Source organism: Schistocerca cancellata, chromosome 5, assembly GCF_023864275.1.
Source record: "Schistocerca cancellata isolate TAMUIC-IGC-003103 chromosome 5, iqSchCanc2.1, whole genome shotgun sequence".
NCBI lineage: Eukaryota > Metazoa > Arthropoda > Insecta > Orthoptera > Acrididae > Schistocerca > Schistocerca cancellata.
Genome location: NC_064630.1, coordinates 592,222,001 through 592,238,580, shown reverse-complemented (window position 1 = coordinate 592,238,580; position 16,580 = coordinate 592,222,001). Strand labels below are relative to the sequence as shown.

At 38.7% G+C, this 16,580-nt stretch overlaps 1 protein-coding gene across 1 annotated transcript in view; it reads right to left on the bottom strand.

The window, feature by feature from the left end:
• LOC126187656 (2-amino-3-ketobutyrate coenzyme A ligase, mitochondrial) overlaps nt 1-16,580 on the bottom strand; it is a 62,043-nt gene that overhangs the window by 20,755 nt on the left and 24,708 nt on the right. Inside the window, exon 6 of the mRNA XM_049928872.1 lies at nt 4,246-4,429. Within this exon, the coding sequence (XP_049784829.1) occupies nt 4,246-4,429 (184 nt within the window). The remainder of the gene's footprint in view (nt 1-4,245; nt 4,430-16,580) is intronic.

Genomic DNA, 16,580 nt, shown 5'->3' with positions numbered 1-16,580 from the left:
AAATTGTGGAGTTCCACAGGGCTCTATTCTTGGTCCTTTACTGTTCCTGTTATTTATAAATGATTTACCTTATTCTTCAATGATTCAGTGCAATTTTACCATCTTTGCAGATGATACTAACATAATGGTTAATGGTCTTAAATGTGAAAATGTTCAAGAGTCTGTTAATACTATTCTTATAGATTTAATGAAATGGTTTACTGCAAATGGTCTTTCACTTAACCTGAGTAAGACTAATTATATTCAGTTCACCCCAACTGCCAAAACTGAGGAAGAAATGACTGTTAAATATGCCACACAGGTCATAGAAAGAGTGGAAGTAACAAAGTTTCTAGGCGTGAAGATTGACTGTCGAGTAAACTGGTCCCATCACATTTTAGATCTTTACAAGAGACTCAGCTCTTCAGTTTTTGCAATGCGAATCATCTCTGTCAGTGCAAACTTAAGCATTAAAAAAGCTGCATACTATGGTTACTTCCATTCTTTGATGGCATATGGAATTATTTTCTGGGGAAATCAACCTCTTGCAAAGAAAATATTCATTGCTCAGAAGCGTGTTGTAAGAGTGATGTCTGGTGTAGATCCTAGATGCAGCTGCAGAAGCCTATTCCGGAATCTGGGAATTCTTACAACTACTTCTCAATATATATACTCACTTATGTGTTTCATAAGTAAAAACACTGATTTATACAAATGTAACAGTGAATACCATCAGTATAACACAAGGAGGAAACATGATTTCCACACTGAAGGTAAAAATTTGAAGATTGTGCAGAAGGGTGTACAGTCCTCTGGTATAAAGATATTTAATGCTCTTCCTCCAGAAATCAAATGTGAAATTGCCAACAAATCTACATTTAAAGAGCTTCTGAGGCAATTTCTTTTAGCCATGTCATTTTACAGTTTGGAAGAGTTTATGAAACACAGTGAGAAACGGCCTTAAAATAAGATGTATTATCATATAAATTGAACATTAAGCTGAACATTCTTGTCACATATGTAACTCTTTTAGTGTTAACTGCTTATATTTAACAGTCTGGGTTGTATGACCTTTTCAGGTTTAATTTACTTTGTTTTATACCTGTAATCTGTAGGTCTAAGGATTCTCATTCCATTATATTGTGTTATGGATCATTGTAGTGGTTAAGTAACTTTATATTCTTTACCTGTAAACATAGTGTACAAGTACTTGTCATTGACAATGTAAAAATTGACACACACTACATCCATGTGAAATTGTCACAGTTGGATCCATGGTGTAAGAAATAAATAAATAAATAAAATGAAAAATTACATGAAGCTCAATAAATCCCTGCAGTACTGCACAAGGTATGAATAAAATTGTATAATCACTATGTTAATTGTCCACTTATCTATCATATGGATAAAAGAAATTATTACTTTGTTTTCTGTAATGTCATTGCCACTAATTTTGACATTATTCCTTTTATAGAACTATGTTTTTACAGATTTCACTAAATTTGATGCACTTGTCTGTAAGTACAACTGGGTAATAAGTCTGGCAGTCTGCACCTAACAATAATCCTCCTAAAATCTCTGTGTCAGAGTCTACTATTAGCAATCTTTATGTTAGTGTCTCAGTGTAAAAATTGATGGCTTGCACTCGTCAATAAACATTTTAATCTCAAGATCACTAATATGTGGAGACCTTTATGTTACAATCAGTAAAGGTAAATGTTTTCAGAACTTATTTCAATAGTCCAGCTATAAATGTCCATATAACTTCTATGCGTTAATGTGTCAGTAAAGCTCCAGTGGATCACTCTGAGAGCTGCTTATGACTCAGTTTTCTTTCAGATGGCATTTTGTGAAAATCTATCATTTGTAGAGACAAGAGTGATGACTTCACTGTAGGAATGTGTACTAATGAATCTACCGCTGTTTAGAGTTCATCCAGTGTAGTTGATAACTTGGTTCATTTGAACTATAAAAATAGCTGATAGAAGAAGCTGACCATCATCATTATGCATTTTTGCACTAATAAATGTGAAATAATCTAAATTTTAAATCACAAGTGGCATGTCCATTGTTAAACTATTGAGTTACAACTCCAACCAGTTTCAGATAATGAGACTTCAAAATTTCAGCATTACTGAAGAACAGCACAGTATAACAAGGTCAGTAACTTTACATATTCAAGACTCACCTTGCCATCATCATGGTGTTTACAAACTAAAATATTACCCACTATTTTAGAGACTCCTAAAACTCACTTCTGTTTACCTCTGTCTTATGTTTTCACACTCATAACTTCCACTTGTACAAAATTCTTGTAACCACAACTGCGAGTTATAGTCCTGCAAGACACTTCTGCTGTATCACTAATTCTTAGGCAGAAACAAACAGATTTAATCAATTGTATCATTCCATAAGAACAGTCAAGAGAGACTCATCAATGAAGGAAGAAGGTTGCTTATAAATGAGTTTACACATCAGCAGAATGTTGCTGCTTCTGGCACTCCAACTGCTTCTGTAGGTCTTTTCAGAAGTGGACCTTTCGTCCTTTCATTTATTTATTTGTGTTTTGTATAACCCAACATGAAGAAGATCCTTCACAAAGAGGTAAGAGGACAGGAATGGACTGACTATTAGATCTTTTCAGAAGTGGATCTTTCATCCTTTTATTTATGAAGGAGATCCTTCACGAAGAGGAAAGAGGCCAGGAACAGATTGACCATTAGAAGAAAAAAATATTGCAGATAAATACTATATTAACAATTAATCATCACCAATCTGTTTTATACACTTTGTGCTTACCTGGGATTCATTGAACAGAGTAAAACTAACAGGGAAAGAAGTTAGTACTTACTCAGCTACACTAGGTAACAGCAACTACTGCTTGCTTAATGTTTATGTGACTAAACTCATAACACCAGTTTCCTACATGTTATGAAAATAAAGACCAGCTTACAGTCGACATTGTTACCTATTACACAGCTAATAGTAAACGGCAATTCTTGGATCTAGACAGTGTGATCACTTACAAAAGAAGTGTGTGATAATATTTTTTTTTTAATTTTCCCTTATAACTATAAAAATTTTCAGTTTCTTCATTTATATCTGTCTGTAACTTGTTAAATAGCATTATAACAAAAACTAGAACCCTCATTTGAACACTAGGCAAACATTTCTCAAATTCCAAGGGTTCCAAGCAAAAAATTCACTTCGATCTGGTTTGTGGATATCTTTAGAATTAGAAGGGAAAAAAAATCCCTGACTTGAGAGAAGTAAAATCCCAAATGCTTCCAGCAGGGACATTGAAAAGTATAAACCTTTCCCAAAGCCCAATTGAAAGTCTCCCAAAAAAATTATAATTGTCACACTAGTCAACTTTATTCTTCCCATAACTGCTTCACTTTAGAGGGCCAAACCTATGAACAAACAAGTTTAGTTATGTCTGTGTCATCCTTTCCATGGGTCAAATGGAAGAGATGTTCCTCAACAGCCTGAAACTAGGGCCTCTGGTGTGGTACATATTTATTGATGATGACTTTGTGTTCTGAATTCATGATGAAGAACAACTCCTTCACTTCTTGCAATCACTTAATTCTTTTTCCTAACAAATATGCTACCAACTGTGACATAATTGAAAATAAGACTGGAATGGTTACTTATGTGAACCCAGTATTTTTTAAGTGGTTTGTGTTAGAATAACATCACACTTTTTTATATGAGGGTGTTAATCTCATGTTTTTTCCTTACAGAATGCACAGGAGCATATTAATAGACTGCACCAGAAAAAAAACTTACAACTTGTTATTTGAAGTGCTATTATTCATGGTCTTGATAAATGATTACCCTGTAGTATACAATTAAGTGTCCGGCAGAGTGTTTGCTGAACCACCTTCAATGCTAGTTATTAACACTAGTGTATTAATCAGGGCCCAACTCAGTTAACTAAACAAAAATGTTAATGGAACAGGACTATAACCAATCCAATGACAAACCATTTAATACATATTATGGAATCCTAAAAAAATATCAAGGATCTTCGGGAGCCATAAGTAGACATTAATAGTCACACACTAAGAGAAATCCAGTGTATAAAAGTTGTCATTGTTCACATGGAAAATAAGCTTAAGTGGAAACAACAAAACGATAGTATGATCAAAAAGCTTTTCTATTGAAGATTTGCATTTTTAGAAGTAGACAAAAAAGATAATTACCATTAATGTTAATACAAGACAGTACAGTTTAAAATGTAGTAAATATATTACACTATACCTTCCTGTTTTCCCAAAAAATCCTGTTGCATGACACTCATCCACAAATGTGAGAGCCCCATACTTTTGTGCCAGTTTGCATATATCTGGCAAAGGAGCAACATTGCCATCCATTGAAAATACACCATCAGTGGCAATCACTTTCAGTCTAGCATCGCTCACTTTCTTCAGATGTTCTTCCAAATCTGGCATAAAGAAATACTTTGAGACTGCAAGAAGTATTTGTGATATTTACCAATTTAAAGCTGTTAGTTTATTCCTATTAACCTTTCCTAAAACCACTGTAATTTAACAGTAGCACATAAATAACAATGTTCATTAGGTACTCCTAAATTCCTTCATGATTAACTTACTTTATTAATGCTATAACAACTTCAGATTGTTCCATATTTCCACAATGCCTGCTGTTGGTAATACTATCATTGTTTCCTATATTATTGGCATGTCTTACAGTATTGTGCAAGAGTATGAGAGGAAAAAATATGAATTAATACAATAAGATTAAATAAATTTGTCACCATGAGCAGCTGTAACTCATGAAATAAGATTCATACCAAATAGTGCTGTAAAATGTGGTACCAAGAATGAATATGGCGTATAATGGGTCTGGTTCTGAGTCGAGTGGAGTGACTCCATCAGAGACTTCAAAGGTTCTGAGACAAGATAGGCTGCAACTTCCCGGACTTGTGCCATAGAGTTGAGAACTTTAGGGTCCCCCTAAATAGGTCAGATGTGCACTACATATGAGAGGTTGCTGCTCAGTTAGCTGACTGTGTGAGGTGTGCACACTAGGGTTTTTAGATTCGGTGGCTCTCCATCCAATCCAGATAATAATAGCTGTAGGAAAACCAGAAGTATCTGTGTAAGATCAAAAGAAATGCCTCCACAGGCAAAAGTATTAAAATCCTAAAGGTAAACTGCCAAAGTATTTGCAACAAAGTGCTTGAGTTTGATGTGCTAATGAAAAGCAGCGGAGCTCATTTAATACTTGGTACAGAAAGCTAACTGAAACCCAAAATTGACAGCAGTGAGATTTTTGGGGAGAATTTAAGGAATTTAAGTGTATATTGAAAGGCTAGGTAAATGGAAAATGGAGGTGGTGTGTTTGTTGCAGGACACAAGAAAATCAAATCCATCAAGATCGAAATTGAAGCTGTATGTGAGATTGTTTGGGCAAGACTCAGTATAAAATGATAAATGGATCCTTCTATCATCCACCAGACTCATCTTCTGATGTAAATGAAAACTTTAGAGAAAAACTCAGTTCTCTTATCATATTGCAACCCTCAATGGAGACTTTAAGCATCCAATAATTAATTGAGAAAGTTACAGTTTTGTTAGTGGTGAGCATGATAAGACATCCTATGAAACTTTACTAAATGCCTTCTCTGAAAGCTTCATAGAGCAGATAGTTAGAAAACCACTCATGATGGAAAGATATCTGATAAAATGCGAAAAAATAGACCTGGCCTCTTTGAGAATGTCCACATCGAAACTGGTATCAGTGACCATGACGCAGTTGTGGCGACAATGATTACTAAAGTACAAGATATACACTCCTGGAAATGGAAAAAAGAACACATTGACACCGGTGTGTCAGACCCACCATACTTGCTCCGGACACTGCGAGAGGGCTGTACAAGCAATGATCACACGCACGGCACAGCGGACACACCAGGAACCGCGGTGTTCGCTGTCGAATGGCGCCAGCTGCGCAGCATTTATGCACCGCCGCCGTCAGTGTCAGCCAGTTTGCCGTGGCATACGGAGCTCCATCGCAGTCTTTAACACTGGTAGCATGCCGCGACAGCGTGGACGTGAACCGTATGTGCAGTTGACGGACTTTGAGCGAGGGCGTATAGTGGGCATGCGGGAGGCCGGGTGGACGTACCGCCGAATTGCTCAACACGTGGGGCATGAGGTCTCCACAGTACATCGATGTTGTCGCCAGTGGTCGGCGGAAGGTGCACGTGCCCGTCGACCTGGGACCGGACCGCAGCGACGCACGGATGCACGCCAAGACCGTAGGATCCTACGCAGTGCCGTAGGGGACCGCACCGCCACTTCCCAGCAAATTAGGGACACTGTTGCTCCTGGGGTATCGGCAAGGACCATTCGCAACCATCTCCATGAAGCTGGGCTACGGTCCCGCACACCGTTAGGCCGTCTTCCGCTCACGCCCCAACATCGTGCAGCCCGCCTCCAGTGGTGTCGCGACAGGCGTGAATGGAGGGACGAATGGAGACGTGTCGTCTTCAGCGATGAGAGTCGCTTCTGCCTTGGTGCCAATGATGGTCGTATGCGTGTTTGGCGCCGTGCAGGTGAGCGCCACAATCAGGACTGCATACGACCGAGGCACACAGGGCCAACACCCGGCATCATGGTGTGGGGAGCGATCTCCTACACTGGCCGTACACCACTGGTGATCGTCGAGGGGACACTGAATAGTGCACTGTACATCCAAACCGTCATCGAACCCATCGTTCTACCATTCCTAGACTGGCAAGGGAACTTGCTGTTCCAACAGGACAATGCACGTCCGCATGTATCCCGTGCCACCCAACGTGCTCTAGAAGGTGTAAGTCAACTACCCTGGCCAGCAAGATCTCCGGATCTGTCCCCCACTGAGCATGTTTGGGACTGGATGAAGCGTCGTCTCACGTGGTCTGCACGTCCAGCACGAACCGTGGTCCAACTGAGGCGCCAGGTGGAAATGGCATGGCAAGCCGTTCCACACGACTACATCCAGCATCTCTATGATCGTCTCCATGGGAGAATAGCAGCCTGCATTGCTGCGAAAGGTGGATATACACTGTACTAGTGCCGACATTGTGCATGCTCTGTTGCCTGTGTCTATGTGCCTGTGGTTCTGTCAGTGTGATCATGTGATGTATCTGACCCCAGGAATGTGTCAATAAAGTTTCCCCTTCCTGGGACAATGAATTCACGGTGTTCTTATTTCAATTTCCAGGAGTGTATATGTTCAGTCAACTAGATAAAAAAACCAGTAGTATAATATCTCAATGAGGAACTTGAGACTTTCAGCACAGGGCAGGAGCATGTAGAGGAACTATGGCTGAAGTTTAAAAGAATAGTTGATCACATACTGGATAGATATGTACCCAGTAGAACAATCCATAATGGAGGGAACCTCCACTGTATACAGTCACAGTAAAGAGACTTCTAAAGAAACAGGGACTACAGCATAATAGGTGTAAAACAAAATGTAAGGCAATAGACAGAGAGATGCTAAATGAAACACATTTAACCATCAAGAGAGCAAGGCATGATGCCTTCAATGATTACCATAACAGAATATTGTCAAATGATTTTTCACAGGACCCAAAGAAACTGTGGTCATATTTAAAGACTGTTATTGACACCAAAGTTAGTGTCCAGTCCCTAGGGAATGAGACAGGAACTGAAATTGAGGATAACAAAACAAAAGCTAAAATGCTTAACTTAATTTTCAAACATTGTTTTACAATGGAAAACCCAGGAGAAATGCCCCAATTTAATCCTTCTACCACCAAAAAGATGACTTAAATAAGTATTAATGTCACTGGTGCTGAGAAACAGCTGAAATTGTTAAAACCGAATGAAGCTCCAGGCCCTGATGGAATCCGTGTCAGATTCTATACTGAATTTGTGGCTGAGTTAGCCCCTCTTCTAACTATACTCTATTGTAGATCCCTCAAACAAAAGTACCATGCCTGTTTCTTGGAAAAAGGCACAGGCCACAACCATCAACAAGAAGGGTAGTAGAACTGATCCACAAAACTACCATCCAATATTCTTGACTTCAATTTGTTGTAGACTCTTAGAACATATTCTGAGCTCAGATGTGATGAAATGTCTTGAACAGAATAACCTCCTTGATGCCAACCAGCATAGATTTTGAAAACATTGATCATGTGAAACCCAACCCACACTTTTCTCACATGGCATACTGAAAGCTTTGAATCAAGGCAATTATGTATATGCAGTACTTCTTGAGTTCCAAAAAGCATTTGACTCAGTACCACATTTATGTTTATTGTCAACAGTTTGATCATAAGGGGTATCAAGTGCAATTTGCAACTGGACTGTGGACTTTTTGGTAGAGAGGATGCAGCATGTTATCTTGGATAGAGAGTCATTGTTGGATTTAGAAATAACTTCAGGTGTGCCCCAGGGAAGTGTGTTGGTACTCTTGCTATGCATGTTGTATATAATAATGGCACTGCAGACAATATTTATAGTAACCTCAGACTTTCTGCAGATGGTACAGTTATTTATGCTGAACTAGTTTCTGAAAGAAGCTGCATAAATATTCATTCAGATTTCTATAACATTCAATATGTTACAAAGATTGTCAACTTGCTTTAAGTGTTCAGAAATGTAAAACTGTGCACATCAAAAAATGAAAAAAATGTAGTAGCTTATGGCTATAATATCAATGAGACACTGTTGGAATTGGCCAACTGATACAAATACCTGGTTGTAACACTTTTGAAATGGGATGATCACATAGGTTCAATCGTGGGTGATGCAGGTGGTTGACTTCAGTTTATTGGTAAAATATTTGGGAAGTGCAATCAGCCTATAAAGGTGATTGCTTACAAATCTCTTGTGCAACTGGTTCTAGAATATTGCTCCAATGTGTGGGGCCATATCTGATAGGTCTATCAGGGGATATTAAATTTATATAGAAAAGGACAGCACAAATGGTCACAGGTTTCTTTGATCTGTAGGAGAGTGTCCCAGAGATACTGAAGAATCTGAACTGAAAGACTATCCCGAGAAAGTCTATTTACAAAGTTTCAAGAACCAGCTGTACATGATGACTCTAGGAGTACACTACAATCCCCTACATATCACACACATAGGGATCATGAAGATAAGATTAGAATAATCACTGCTTGTGCAGAGGCATTAAAATAATCGTTCTTCATGTGCCTCATATGTGAATGGAATAGGGAGAAACCATAATAAGTGGTACAATGGAATGTATGTACCCTCTGTCATGCACCTCACAGTGGTTTGCAGGATACAGATGTAAATGTAGATGTAGAATAATCAGATAAAGAATGCATTCTTCATACTTGTGTGAAAGTTTTCTGAGCTCCTTGTTAGATATTTAGTATTCTACAAGTTGGAATAGATGTTTCAATTAAATCATCTGGAACAATGTCTGAAATGCAGGAAATATTTGTTGGTGTGATGTGTCAAAAAGCATGATGTATCTTGTATGATCTGATACAAGCTACAAAATCCAATTTTTATATACTAACTCTTACTCTTGTTGAACAGTTGCATATGCATTTGTCATCTCAATTTCATCGTTGAAATTTCAAGCATTATAAAGGCTTAGAAAAGTATTAGTGTCAACCACATCAAGACATTTCAATGTGGACTGCAATACTGCCACAAAAGTTTCTCTTCACAAACTTCTGATTTTTTCAACTGCTTTTTAAAATTATTATTAGACATTGCCTTTTCAGTGACATTCTCTCTATTAGAACATATGCAAAGAAAGAATCACTTTTTTGAAACAATAATGCATTCAGCTTAGTTTATTATTAATTGTTTACAAGTATAATTTTTGGGTATTGTGCCACTCTCAAATAATAGCTGCAACAATTTACTGTTGCTAAAATACTATTTATATAAATTATATTGTAAAACGTTTCTACCACATTCTGGCTCTGTATTAGATTAGATTAGATTTACTTTCATTCCAATTGATCCGTAGTGAGGAGGTCCTCCAGGATGTGGAACATGTCAGAAAAACAACAATACACGACAAATATTTACAACTAAAACAAGTAAGCTAATGTACCATTCCACAGGTCCCAAGTGGAATGATCGTCATTTTTTAATGAACACTAAGAGTCATTTTACAAATACTAATGCACTGAATTTAAAATAAAAAAGTATTTTATTTATTTATAAGGTAATAAACATGTAATACAACTACTGTAATACTTATTTACAATGAACACATTACTGCACTGAAATGGTGCAGAAGTTAGATTATACACACACACACACACACACACACACACACACACACACACACACACAAATTTTCAATGAACACATTACTGCACTGAAATTGTGCAGAAGTTATGTTGTACTTATATAGAAATCAGTTGGTTTTACTAAGAAATTCATCAACGGAGTAGAAGGAGTTGGCCCCCAATAAATCCTTTAGGCTTCTCTTAAACTGATTTTCATTGGTTGTTAAGCTTTTTATGGCTGCTGGCAAGTTATTGAAAATGTGTGTTCCTGAATAATGCACACCTTTTTGTACAAAACTAAGTGACTTTAAATCCTTGTGAAGATTATTCTTATTTCTAGTATTGATTCCATGAATTGAGCTGTTGGTTTGAAAAAGTGATATATTTTTAATGACAAATTTCATTAAGGAATAAATATATTGGGAAGCAGTAGTTAGTATCCCTAGTTCCCTAAACAGGCTTCTGCAGGATGTTCTTGAGTTCACACCACATATAACTCTTACTGCACGTTTTTGTGCCCGGAAAACTTTAGCTTGGCTTGATGAATTACCCCAAAAAATAATCCCATATGACATTATGGAATGAAAGTAAGCATAGTATGCCAGCTTTTTCATTTTTATATCCCCTATGTCTGACAAAATTCGCATTGCAAACAGAGATTTGTTAAGACGCTTCAGCAGTTCTGTGGTGTGCTCCTCCCAGTTGAATTTATTATCAAGCTGTAATCCCAAGAATTTAACACTGTCCACTTCTTCTATCTTCTTGTCATCATATGTTAGACATATACTCTTGGGACACCCCATACAAGTTATGAACTGCATGTAGTGTGTTTTTTCAAAGTTTAGTGACAAAGAATTGGCTAGGAACCAGTGATTAATTTCCACAAATATTTTATTGGCTGATCTTTCTAAGACTACACTTGATTTGCTATTTATTGCAATGTTTGTATCATCAGCAAACAAAACAAACTTGGCATCTGGTAATGTTACCGATGAAAGGTCATTGACATACACAAGAAAAAGTAAGGGCCCCAAAATGGAACCTTGTGGGACCCCACATGTAATTAGTTCCCAGTTGGATGATGCCTGATAGCTTGATACATGTCTCTTTCCTAATAACACCCTTTGTTTCCTGCCAGAGATATAAGATTTGAACCATTTTGCAGCATTTCCCGTTACACTATAATATTCTAGTTTACTTAAAAGGATATTGTGATTTACACAGTCAAATGCCTTTGACAGATCACAAAATATACCAGTTGCCTGCAATTTTTTGTCTAATGAATTAAGGACATTTTCACTGTAAGTGTAGATAGCCTTCTCAATATCAGAACCTTTTAGAAATCCAAACTGTGACTTTGACAGTGTGTTATTTGAGATAAGATGGTTATAAAGACGACTGTACATTACTTTTTCGAAAATTTTTGAGAATGCTGGCAACAGTGAAATTGGACGGAAATTTGATGCTATTTCTTTATCTCCCTTCTTAAACAGTGGCTTAACTTCAGCATATTTCAGCCACCCAGGAAATATTCCACTGATAAACGACTGGTTACACAGATAGCTTAATATGTTACTTAGCTCAGAATCACATTCTTTAATTAACTTTGTTGATATTTCATCATACCCACTAGATGTTTTTGATTTTAAAGATTTTCTGATGGACATTATTTCTGTTGGGGTAGTGAGGGTCAAATTCATATTATGGAAGTTACTTGATATGTCTGGTCTAAGGTAATCCATAGCAGCATCTACCGAACCTGACGACCCCATCTTTTCCGTAACAGTTATAAAATGTTTGTTAAAAAGTTCTGCAACACTATACACATCTGTCACCAATGTATCATTTACTCTTAATGCTATTTGTTCCTCTTCATGTCTGGTTCTACCGGTCTCCTCCTTCACTATATCCCATATTGTCTTTATTTTGTTATCTGATATGACTATCTTTTCCTTGTAATATATTTGCTTTGACATCCGTATTACAGTCTTTAATATTTTGCAGTATTTCTTATAATGTGCTATAGCATCAACATTGGAAATGTTTCGGATTGACAGATACAGTTTTCTTTTTGTTTTACAAGATACCCCTATTCCTCGAGTAATCCATGGCTTCTTTGTAGACTTTGCTCTAACCTTGGTAAGTTTTGGGGGAAATCAGTGTTTGAATAAGGTAAGCACTTTATTAGCAAAAATTTTATATTTCTCATTCATGCCATGAGCACTGTAAACATCAGTCCAGTGAATGTCTCTGAGGAGTGTCCTAAAATAATCAATTTTTGGCTTACTGATTACCCTCTTGAGCTCAGATTTAACAGATTTTATATCCTGTTCAGTATTAACATTTAACAGAAGGAACTGCATGTCATGGTCTGAGAGGCCATTGACTATTGGTTTTGTAATATAATTTTGTTCATTGGACTTTTCTATAAAGATATTATCAATGGCTGTTTGTGAGCAAGTGGCTATCCTAGTGGGGAACTTTACAGTGGGAATTAAGTTGAATGATAGTGTTACTAACTCAAATAAGTTCTTATTGGGAGAGTCTTTAAGGAAATCTACATTGAAATCACCAGCAACAACTATTTCTTTGTTTTTGGTTGTTAAATGGGCCAGTACTGCTTCAAGGTGGTTTACAAACAGATTAAAGTTACCTGCAGGTGCTCAATATACTCTTAATATTATGAAAGATTTTTTGTGAAATTCTAGTTCTGTTGCACATGCTGTTCTAGGCAAAATTTATGAATGTCTATGTTCTTAAATTTATGACAGTTCCTGATGAATGTGGCAACTCCTCCTTTCTCCATTTCTGATCTACAAAAGTGAGATGCTAACCTAAACCCTGTATGAAAAGCATCAATGCATATAGTTATTCATTAATATTCAGATGACATTGTTCTTGTGTTAACATACCAAGGATGGTAAAAATCTCTATAAACAAAACCCTCAATTTCAAGGCGTGCTTTATGTGGATAAGATTCTTGACTCTTGAGATGGAACAGTCATTAGCAGGCAGTCTCTGGGGATCCTGCTGCACCTCAGCTGTATAAGGCTTACCTAGGTATGCAGGGCTCTGTCTAGGTGGACTTTTTATTTACCCCAGCTGCTTGTGGGACCAAAATGGAGCCTTCAAAATAATCTCCTTCTCCTTCCATCGGAAAGGGCGGGCCACTGGTAGGTACTAACACCAAATAAAATATGAGGGCTTGTGTAGCCAGTCTTCTGGATTCGGGGGTTACACAGAATTTGTCATTGAATAGTAAAGGATTGCATGCTGCCGGTCAGAAGGTGTTTTTGACTGTGAAGCAAACAGAGGGAAGCTATTACAAGGTTTCACTTTTTTACATTCAAAAAGTTTTAGAGGGCATCCCAGGTACACTGAAATCAGTTAACTGATTGCATAATGGCACTGCTGGCTGAAACTGCTAGTACGCAATTAGTTACCAACTTCCAGAAAGCTAAGTGCCTTGGGGAATGTGCCATAGAAATGAAGCTCCATAACACCTTGAACTTTAGCAAAGGTATTGTGTCATGTAGAGATCCAGTTGACATTCCCAAGGAGGAAATGAAGAGTGGGCTCAGAAAGAGGTTATTGATGTGTAAAAAATACTGAAAATGGTGGAAGGGGAGCTCATAAAATCTGACTCATCTTCAGTAGAATGAAACTCCCAGAACATATCAAGGCAGGTTTCCTTCGCCTACGCATATGACCATACGTTCCCAACCCAATGTCCTGTTTTAAATACCAGCACTTCGCGCATCCCACCTTAGGATGTGGCAAATGTGGCAAGGCCTCCCAGGAAGCAGTTGACTTATTGTTGTGACTCGCCGATCTTTCAAAGTGCCTCCGGGCAGTTACACATGTCCTCTACATTCGGCGCTGTCTGCCAGCCATGCAGCAGCAGCGCCACCTAAGCAGCCAGGGCCAGCGGCCAGTCAGCCGGCGGCCGCTAGACTTGGACTCAGTTATGATTTGACTGTTAAAGTGTACACACGTCTCACTCTGTTTTCTTGATCTGTGACTTGCATGTATTGTGTCTTCCTTGAAATATATTTGTTCAACTTGAAGTTATAACAATTGGCGATGAGGATGGGATTTTTCTTTTCCATCGTTGACCCACGTGTTTCCATTGCTACTTTAGAGCAACTATTGCAAGGTCTCATAGAACAGCAAACGCTTCTCGCAAATGCAATTCGTGATTTTGTCACGGCATCAAATGTGGGGCGTCTCTTGTCATTGTCTCTACCTACTATTCCTCCTTACAACGAGACAGCGGAAGACTGGTCTGATTACGAAAAACGTCTTTGACAGCACTTCTTGGCATTTCATGTCACGGATGAACAAACATGTAAGTCTCCGTTCCTTTCATGGAGTTCACCTCAAATGTATTGGTTGTTGTCACAATTGGCTCCTTTGAAAGATCCTGCGTCTTTGTCCTTTGCTGAAATGTGCTCACGTCTGTCCTTCTATTTTCAAAAGCAAATACATGTGGTAGCCTCTCATGTTGTCAAAAACAACTGAATCAATCCTATCACACTTGGGCTGCTGAACTTCACGGCCTCAGTGGAAAGTGTCAATTTGTTACTGAAGTTCACAAAGAATCCTATGCCGATTCCATGGTGCAGGATGCTATTATCTGATCGGCGCCCAACAAAGAAGTTATGCAACGTGCCCTTCAGTTGGCAAATCCAACTCTACATGAAGTCCTATCCATTGCTTGGTCTTTCAAAATTTCTCGCGCTGCTGGAGTGCAAATAGAGGCATGGGGCAACGTCAGGGAAATACAACCTCTGTGTGATGTTGATGAAGCGTGTGGCGTGTCCCCGCCAGCCGACATGGCCGCAGTACGCTCCCAAGTGCAGCCTAGGCCTAACCGCAAATAAACCTCTAAGAAACTGCAGCAAACCCCATGGCAACTTCCTTCATGTCCACGGTGTTTTACAAAACATTCATGAGAAGATTGTCCACAACGTTGGGCCGTGTGTCACAAATGCAAAAAAAAGAGGTCATGTGTCATCCGTTTGCAAATCTGACCGCGTACATGATGTTCATGAACATGATGCTGATTCTGATTCTGTGTTGTCTGTCAACTGTACTTTTTTGCTTTCAGGGAAGTTGTTCCTCACTGTCCAAATACTTGGTCGAGATGTTCGCATGCAGGTGGATACTGGTTCTGCTGCCACTATCATCAATTCTCAGATGTATCTTCAGTTGGGTTCTCCAATCCTGTCACCTGTCACTAAGAAATAACAGACTTACAATAAACAGAAGATTTCTCTCTTGGGACAATTGGATGCTGAGGTATCTTACAAATCTGTCGTTTGCACTGTTCCCATATTTGTGGTCGACCATAGTAACACAGAGAATCTTTTCGGTTTCGATGCCTTTCACGTTTTTGGGTTCTCCATAGGTGTCTCTGTCAATATCGTCTCTGATGCTATTCCTTATGCTAAATTGGATTCCTTGTCAATGACATTTTTGTCCCTTTATTCTCCTGGGTTAGGCCGTGCAAACAACTTTGAAGCTCATACCATGCTCAAACCCACTGCTTGGCCTAAGTTTTTTCGGGCTCGGCCCATTCCTGTGGCCCTTTGTGATCAGGTCAAATGGGAGCTGGATCGTCTCACTGCTTCAGGGGTCTTGCTTCCTGTCACTTCCAGTGAGTGGTCCTCTCCTGTCATTGTTGTTGCTAAGCCAAATGGTGATATTCGTCTCTGTGGCGATTTCAAAGCCACTGTAAATGCTCAATGCCTTATCGACACTTACCCTATGCCTTGACCTGAAGAATTGTTTACTAAACTTGCTGGAGGCCAGTATTTTTCTAAACTTGACCTGTCAGAAGCTTATCATCAACTTCCTTTCGACGTTCCTTCCCAGCAGTTTCTGGTCCTTAACACGCCTTTCGGCCTCTATCAATACCAACGATTGCCATTCGGGGTTGCCAGCGCCCTGCTCTCTTTCAGCGATTCTTGGAACAATTATTGCTCTCTGCCCCTGGGTGTATAAATTACCAGGACGACATTGTTGTCACTGGCTCCACCACTGACGAACATCTTCAAAATCTCTGCACACTTTTTCATGTCTTACAGACTGCCGGTCTTAAGTGTAATCTTCAGAAATCAAAATTTTTTCAGGCATCTATCACGTACTTGGGGTTTCAACTCTCGGGATGGTATTCATCCGCTTCAGCAAATTGTCGCTGCGATCGATGCCCTTCCTCACCCTACATCTGTTAAGGAACTGCAGGCCCTCTTGGGGAAAATAGCATACTGTCACAAGTTTTTACCATCTGCTGCTTCAGTGGCTCAGCCTGTCACATAAAAACGTGCCTTTT